Source organism: Pteropus alecto, unplaced genomic scaffold, assembly GCF_000325575.1.
Source record: "Pteropus alecto unplaced genomic scaffold, ASM32557v1 scaffold87, whole genome shotgun sequence".
NCBI lineage: Eukaryota > Metazoa > Chordata > Mammalia > Chiroptera > Pteropodidae > Pteropus > Pteropus alecto.
This window is the reverse complement of record NW_006443225.1, coordinates 10261611-10269883: the sequence shown is the minus strand read 5'-3', so window position 1 is coordinate 10269883 and position 8273 is coordinate 10261611. Positions and strand designations below refer to the sequence as shown.

At 41.1% G+C, this 8273-nt stretch overlaps 2 protein-coding genes across 2 annotated transcripts in view; one reads left to right on the top strand and one right to left on the bottom strand.

The window, feature by feature from the left end:
• The first annotated feature begins 291 nt into the window (after positions 1-291).
• Positions 292-2538, top strand: CRH (corticotropin releasing hormone). The gene is made up of 2 exons (XM_006924004.2): positions 292-628; positions 1412-2538. Exon 2 carries the CDS (start codon positions 1426-1428, stop codon positions 2014-2016), a length of 591 nt encoding a protein of 196 aa, XP_006924066.1. The 5' UTR covers positions 292-628; positions 1412-1425; the 3' UTR covers positions 2017-2538.
• Positions 2539-3486: 948 nt separating this feature from the next.
• The window catches only part of TRIM55 (tripartite motif containing 55), a 48986-nt gene continuing 44199 nt past the window's right edge, over positions 3487-8273 (bottom strand). Inside the window, exon 11 of the mRNA XM_025041206.1 lies at positions 3487-4446. Coding sequence (XP_024896974.1) covers positions 4324-4446 — 123 coding nt within the window. The 3' untranslated portion in view covers positions 3487-4323. The remainder of the gene's footprint in view (positions 4447-8273) is intronic.

Below are 8273 nucleotides of genomic sequence, written 5' to 3'. Positions count from 1 at the left end.
GAAAGAAGGAGAAGAGGAGGATCCCCTGTAACTGGTTGCTGCTTCCCCCACAGGCCTGTGCATTGATAGACCTCCCTTCTCTCGCATCTTCCCTGCCTCTCCTCTCCCAGTTACTGTCTCTCTTTTTATGCTCAATTTGGCCCTTCAGAGTAAGAGGTCAGTATGTTTTCACACTTGGGAAATCTCATTCAAGAATTTTTGTCAATGGACAAGTCATAAGAAGCCATTCCATTTTAGGACTGGTTGACGTCACTAAAGAGGCGATAAATATCTGTTGATATAATTGGATGTGAGATTCAGTGTTGAGATAGCAAAAATTCTGCCCCTGGTTCCCTGTCAGGGCCCTATGATTTATGCAGGAGCAGAGGCAGCACGCAATCGAGCTGTCAAGAGAGCGTCAGCTTATTAGGCAAATGCTGCGTGGTTTCTGAAGAGGGTCGACACTATAAAATCCCACTCCAGTCTGCGGTGTGGAGAAACTCAGAGCTCAAGTCTGTTGAGAGACTGAAGAGAAAGAGAAGAGAGAAAGAAAAAGACAGTGGGAACAGAAGAGAAAACCCCTGAAAAAGCCTCGGAGACGTCCCGGGGGTGAGCAGCACCCGGCTCACCTGCAGAAGAGCCTCAGAAGGTAGGGAGCGCCTGGACGGAAACGCGCCTCCAACTTCGCACTGCCTGAGCTGCCACGGTGCGCGCCGGCGGAGCCGCTGCCGCTGTCCCTGTCCCTGTCCCTGTCCGCGCGCGCGCGTGTGTGTGTGTGTGTGTGTGTGTGTGTGTGTGTGTGTGTGTGTGTGTGTGTGTGTACGCGCGCGCAAAAGCAAACTTAGACGGCTACTCGTCGTTACCCAAACTGCCACTTACTCCTCGCTGGCTGTGTAGATCATGCCCCCATCTCTCCCGACTCCAGAAAGGACACCGGGGCAGGGATAGATAAATAGGAGGAGGCAGCAGTTCTCAATTGGGAGGAAAACACTGAAACACCCGGAAAGGGGTGGGGGTGGTGTTAGAGCGGCTGAGATCTGAAATTTGTAGAAAATCAATTTTTTTTTTGGGGGGGGGATAGTTAGAAAGAGGATTCAGGGACCCTCCCTTTGGGAGTCTTGGAAGGAGAAGGGTCATTCCAGCCTGGCGAGGGGCTGGGCTTTGGTGCCAAGCCCTGCAGGCGTCCCATTTCCTGTGTCCCCTCACTCCAACTCTAGAAGTCCTTGTTCTGGAGCTTCAGCACCGCGGACAGCGCCTTCCCAGGCCGCCGCCACCCCACCCCCGCGCCCCACCATCCTGAGCCGCCTTTACGGGTGTCCTGTAGGAAGATCCTCCACCCGCCAAGTTCACCTCTCAGTTAAGCTAAACTCTGACCAACTCTTTCTCTCTTTCCTTCTCTCATTTCAACCCTCTACCCACGTCTGTGCCGCAGCTAGCGCCCCTAACATGAGACTGCCGCTGCTCGTGTCCTTGGGCGTCCTGCTGGTGGCTTTCTTGCCCTGCCCGCCATGCAGGGCCCTCCTCAGCCGGGGGCCTGTCCCCGGCGCCCGGCAGGACCCACAGCTTCCCCAACCTCTGGATTTCTTCCAGCCGCCGCTGCAGCCCCAGCAGCCCCAGCAGCCGCAGGCTCGGCCAGTCCTGCTCCGCATGGGGGAGGAATACTTCCTCCGCCTGGGTAATCTCAACAAGAGCCCCGCTGCTCCCCTGTCGCCTGCCTCCTCGCTTCTCTCTGGCAACAGCGGCAGCCGCATTTCCCCGGACGAGGTGGCTGCCAACTTTTTCCGTGCGTTGCTGCAACAGCTGTCGCTGCCCCGGCGCCCGCTCGACAGCCCTGCGGGTCCCGCGGAGCGCGGCGCCGAGAACGACCTCGGTGGCCGCCAGGAGGCACCGGAGAGGGAGAGGAGATCCGAGGAACCTCCCATCTCGCTGGATCTCACCTTCCACCTCCTCCGAGAAGTCTTGGAAATGGCCAGGGCTGAGCAGTTAGCGCAGCAAGCTCACAACAACAGGAAACTGATGGAGATTATTGGGAAATGAAATGGTGCGTTTGGCCAAGAAGATTCTGCATTTAACACAAAAATTACAAAATAAAATAAAATAATACAGTATTCTGTACCATAGCGTTGCTCTGATACCATTTGTTTATTTTTATATAGCTTGAAACAGAGGATGTACAGCAAGAGTGCCTATACTCCTTAATCAGCATGCACAAAGTGAATTCACGTGCAGTAAGGCAACAAAATGTTATTTGTATTGCCTACTTTTAGTTTCCATTTCCAGGTATGTTTAATGGTGTTTTAGAGTATAGACACAGAAGGAAACTTTTTTTTTTGAAGAAGCAACAGCAGACAGAAGTCACCAAATTGACTTTGTTGTGGTCTGAGCCAAAGAGAATGTCCTTCTCTTGGGTGGGTGAGACAAAATCTGTAAGCTCTTTGAATCCACGTTTCCTTGTAAATGTTTCAGTAATAAAACATCTTTCCACTCCTCAGTCAATTTGTTTGTGTAAGAGAATGTTCAATATTTATATTTTTAATAAATGCTACAAAGGTAATCATGAGTTTATTTCTTCTCTTCAATGCTAGCAAGGGAAATACTCTCAGCTCCTGGCTTCCTCCAAGCTGACTTCAGCACAAGAAAAAACAAAACTCTGCATTTTATTTTCTGCAACAAATACAAACGTATCTGTGGCTTATACAATCCTGCAATTGTCTTGGGCTCATCTCTGTACCTCAGATCACTCCTCTGAGATTGAGTTATATAATTTAGGAAGTTTCTTCCAGCTCTAAGACTTAGTAATTTTATAAATGGAAGGTCGATTCATAATGGAAATAATTTAACACTGATTAACTATAAGATGTAAAATAATTGAGGAAGGCTGGGGAAGGAGGAAAGGAAAAGAGAAGAGTTGAGGAAGGGCATTTCTCCAAACTATAGGGCCAAAATGCTGTCTTCTTTTTTTTTCTATGAGAAAGGCTCATATATTACCAAGCTATTACTTTGCTACCACAAAATATTTTTTCTAAGCTATTTTCCAGTGCCTATTTCTAATAGGAGGAACTTGATAGTCTCTCCACTTAAAACAACTAAATTTAGTTGCTATAAAATGGCTCTTAGGAAAAAAATTTTTTGTAAAGAATATTTTAACTTTAACAAATTCCCAAATACCCTCCTCATGTCTGTCAACTCTAATCACTTTAATTTTTAGAAATATAAACTATCTCTAGTTACTTCTAAAATCAAACAGTACATCTAATTAGTTTTACAATGCATTCACCTTTGGTAGTTTAGTCATAACTTAAAAAATTCAATTGACTGTTTACTGCTTCAAAATTAATTTGGATACATGAAGATCCTTCATCCCTTGGGACCCTTTAAATATCCTTGACTAATGGAATAATCAGATGACATAAAACACTGAATAAATCATTATAAGACAAAGTTGTTAAAAACAGCATTTATTTAAGATTTTATACAGAATAAAGTTTATGTTCTAAAGGAGGCATTGTGGTGGGACAACTAAAGCGTGATTTAAATATATATACACACATATAATGTATATCATGTGTATGTATATTTAAATAAATGCAGTTCTACAGTTCAGCAGATTGGTGCCTCAGTAGATACATGAGAAAGTAGACAGTTACTATTGAAAAGTCCTTTTCAGTTAAAGTACTGGATATCTACATATTAAAACTAAGATTAGAAAAATGTCACAAGAAATGTCTTAGACCTTCAGCCTCTGGACTATGAAAGTGTCATCAGAGTCAAAGAATATTTCTAGATATACATTCAGTGACATATATTATGAAAAAGAGGAACCCTTTATGAAACATTTCATACCTTTGGTCAATGATTTACCTTTTGTCCATATATTGATAAATCAGTCATTTCTGAATTAATACTGAATTTCACTGACCATCTGCATTGTTTAAAAGAAAATAATAAAAGCTACTACGATATAATAATAAAAGCCAGTGCCTATAAGAGATGAGAGTGCCCACTTTTTTCAAAACTTGCCATTTTTACTGATGCATGCACACACATACCACACCTATACATCCGTCATAATGTTTCCCACGCAATAAGAGATTTGCATAAGCTCAAGTTTCTTTCTTCCAATGCTTTTTGCAACTATTTTTTCAAAATATTGTTTTCCCTTAATGTATCAGATAAGTCATCTGGAATTAAAGGGTTTTTTTGTTTGTTTGTTTGTTTGCTTTTTACAGAAATCCTGTCCAGAGGTCCCTTTAATCATCTGCATAATATTAATTTCATCTAGGTTCCCTGCTGCCTGTGTACATCTTGGCCAGGCAGACAGAGGGGCAGCAGTTGGAATGAACATCATTCTTTCAGGGAGTTCAACCAGGAAAAGGAGAAGATGTGGCGAGCTGGCTCAGAATCAGCTCCATTCCCACTCCCTGAAGCTGCAGCCTGTCCCTGGAGGGGAGGGTCCTCAAATCCAATCTGCAACAGAGAAAATCTGAATCAGAGGAAGAAGAGGCTAGTCATTTTTGGGTTGGTCCACTCACTTTTCTACTGAGGAGACAGGATCATCATCATAATAATTACACAGAACATAATTATTATTAAGGATGAGAAGCAAGCTTGTTATCTTGGCCATGGTCAAGAGCCATGAAAGTAATTCACACTCATGATCCAAAAAGGGGCAATAGTAATGCATGCAGCAGAGGGAAGTTCTTGGGAAACAGGCTATCTACCTTTTTGTTTCTAAGTCCACTAGTACATTATTTACTGAAATGAAAGTTTCATTGAAATTAATAGGAATTTGGATTTAGAAAAGTCTGCAAAATAAATAAAATCCTATTTGAAATGACATTACTACATCACATGATGTTATGGGACATAATCTCTTCACTGCTAAAGTAAGAATTACTACTAGGATGTGAATATATACATATAGTATAATTTTTGCAAAAATGCAGGCTTAGTTTTGATCAAATCACGAGGCCATAAAATCTAATAACATCAATATTTATAAAGCAATATCTATCTTTTATATAGATATCTATAGATACCTGACAGATACAAGTTGTAATTTTGAAGTAATTGATCAATCTAATCTCATAAGTCAAATTTATTTATGTCGTGAGTTTAAAAAATGGTAACTTGATGGAATGAGGGACAATCGTAAAGTCTTGTTGAAATGCAACTTGATGTATAAACTCAAACTCCTTACATTGAAAGGGACTATGACAAACATAGGTCTTCCTAGGGGAACTACCAAAGACAGACTAACATGTTCTGATGATTTCACTGGTAAAATTATCCCAGCGGATTAAAATGCCACTGATTTCAAAGCAATGAGGTAGGCGCATGCATTCAACTCAGAAGCCCCGGGTGATTTTATGATGCTGCTATATGAATGGAAAACACTTGGCACAGGCAAAGCAGAACTTTGATAAGTATGTAGTTTTGTTGCTACTCGAAATACTTTGATGTGAAAAATGAGTGCCTGTCCTGTACTTTACCAGATTTGACCCTAAATATATGTTTTGGGGGAGTGTTTCAAGTTCAGTAAAATTATCCCAAATCCTTATGGCTTTGAGATATCCCTCCCACAGCCATGTTGCTCTCTGAAAGAAAGAAGGGCCATGAAATCATATTCACCATGGTAGAATAAAACTGAAGCATGTTGTTTTCTATGAAGGAAATAGTTGAGACATCAGGTGCAATTGGGCTTTTATAAAAAGGCTGCTATTAGATTCTGCTGGTAATGGGTTAACTACCTCAATGTTCTTGAAGTTGAGGTGGAAAAAACATCATTTTTTAAAAAAATTTTTACAAGTGTTTATTTGAGCCAAACTGACAACATTGCCAGGAAGCAAGATCTCAAATGCTCAATAAACATCATCTCGACAGAATCCTGTGCCTATTTACGCACATCAAATCGTTCTCTTCCCCACAATAGTCACCTTACTCTTACAAATCATTAAAAAAAACAAAAACAAAAACAAAACACCTCAAGTAATCTGAGCATATCATTGATGTGTAAAAAACTTTTTTTCTAACCATACTACATGAGTGAATAGTGAATCTGCCTAGATGAACAGACCATGAGTGTCCATTTTGAGGCCTCTTTTCCTTGAAGGCAGTTTGTAATCTTGAAGAAACTATGTGGCTGCTGTTCTAAAATATCTAAAGGGTGAAACTAGTTGGGTAAGGTATTATCTGCAGAGAGATAAAGTCTTCGTGAAACTGCTGGTTGCTAACAAACCATTTGGGATTGCTTTTGGAATTTCTATGTATTTTTTGTGCTTTTCTGTACTTGAGGTAAAAATCTATCTTCCATTTAAAATGTTTTAGCTGTTAATACTCTACAGCCTTCAAAACTTGGTATTAAACAGTTAGGGTTTGCTGCTTTCACACTCTCATGTTCTCAATCAGTTATTAGATTTTCCTCCAAACAATATGGACATTATCTTTCAGAGAAGAAAGGCCAGTGCCAGAGAGGGGCCAAGAGCAGAGATTATCCTGAGTATCTCTAGGTGATTACACCACCTCCTTGGTCTTGTTTACGTAAATGTGAGGACCTACCAACCATCTCGACAAGGAAGTTTTATGCAGAGTCTTACCCTGGTTCTGAATCTCAGATTAACTGCTTATTAGCTGTATGACTCAGATAAGTCACTGAACCTCTCAGAGCCTTGGTTTTCTCTTTTGTAAAACAGTAATGAGATCCTATCTCACAAGACTGAAGTGAGGACTGAATAAATAAAATAATACACCTAATCCACTTGGCACATGCCTCACTTATATAAGTTGTTTTATAAATGTTCATTTCTACCTTCTTCCCTCCTTTCCTCCCTTCCCCCTTTCCTTCCTTCTTTTTTACATCAATGAAGAGGCTCCTCTGCCATGTAGAATGACCTGGGGATTGTTTATGAGGAACTATATACAACAGCAATGACCCCTCAATAATGAAAGACAATTATACTTGCAATGTTCACATTTCCAGAATTAAATATCATTCATAAGATTTAGTTCCTTTGTCATGTTGTAATCATGGTTATCCAAGACCCTGTCTAGTGTGTCTCTAAGTGGCTCAACTTTATATATGGCTTTCTCATAAAGGAAGAATGAGTTAAAGATTTAGAAACCTCCTTTTTATAAACACAGCCCATTGAATTGTAAGCAGATATTTTTCCTATAGCCTTCCCCCAAAGGAATTTTATATATGTAGTCATTTAAATAGTTTTCCAAATGCTGGCTTTCTTCTTTCACAGGAAGTGCTATTTTGGGAGAGTAATGATATCTCATGAAGCTGAACAAAGGACAGAGATTGGTAAGCACTAATCTCTTCTACCTGCTTTTGAGCTTGTCCTGCATTCCATTTTAGTTCGAGGTGTATGAAAAAGGTTAAGAAAAGATTATTAGTCCCATCTCATTTCTAAATTTGACACATTTTCTTTAGGTAACAAACTAAATGAACAAACTTACAACCATCACTTAGCACTGTGCTCTATCACTATGGGGCTTCAGATAATTTGAGAAATATGAGTTTTGGTCATAAATAAAACCAGAAAATGGAACAGGGAGGTAGCATTTTCCCTCTGTCTCAACTGCGAGACCCAAATTACTCAAGATCCACAAAAGACCAGCAGAAAGGAGTGATATACTTTTGCTTAGAGGAAAGACTGTTTTTCTCGGATGAACTTGACCAGGAATTCGAGTATTCATGAACCAGACTCACCAGAAACACAAAATCTTCTTTTAATTTCTTTCCTGTTACTAGCAAATGTCCTTTGAGAGGAAAAAAATGTATGCCAGATTGTGGCACTAGGGTATCATTTCACTGCACAGAAGAGCAGGGTGATGAGAGATGCTTCCACCCAGAGCTGTGTGACATGCAGGCATCACCTGGACAAGTTATGTCACCTAGAGTCATTTCTTGTTAATAGGGATTAAGGAGCATATATTCTACCAGAGACTTGTGGACATGTTAGCCACTATGCCAGGCCATTTAAGAGGATGTTAGGGGCAATGAGCTAATTTGTGTTCGGTCCCTCGCACTTGGGCCTCTATCCCTCTCGGCTACTGTGAACACCAATCACAAATTCAACCTGACAGCAGGATCTGGTTACCACTGCATATTAACTGCCAGCTTTCCTAGGCCAATTCAAAAGAACTCTTGCCCATCTATAATAAAATCCATTTGCTTTAAAGGAATGTGGATAGGAGGGGTAAGGCTAAGGTTGAGGCTGCTGAATGGGCAACCACTGTGTGTCTACCCTGCACCTGCTAGGCTGGGTCAAAGAATCAAAGCCAGATGC

Excerpts from the sequence above, each read along its gene's own strand:
- CRH (XM_006924004.2), top strand. The coding sequence starts at position 1,426 with ATGAGACTGCCGCTGCTCGTGTCCTTGGGCGTCCTGCTGGTGGCTTTC.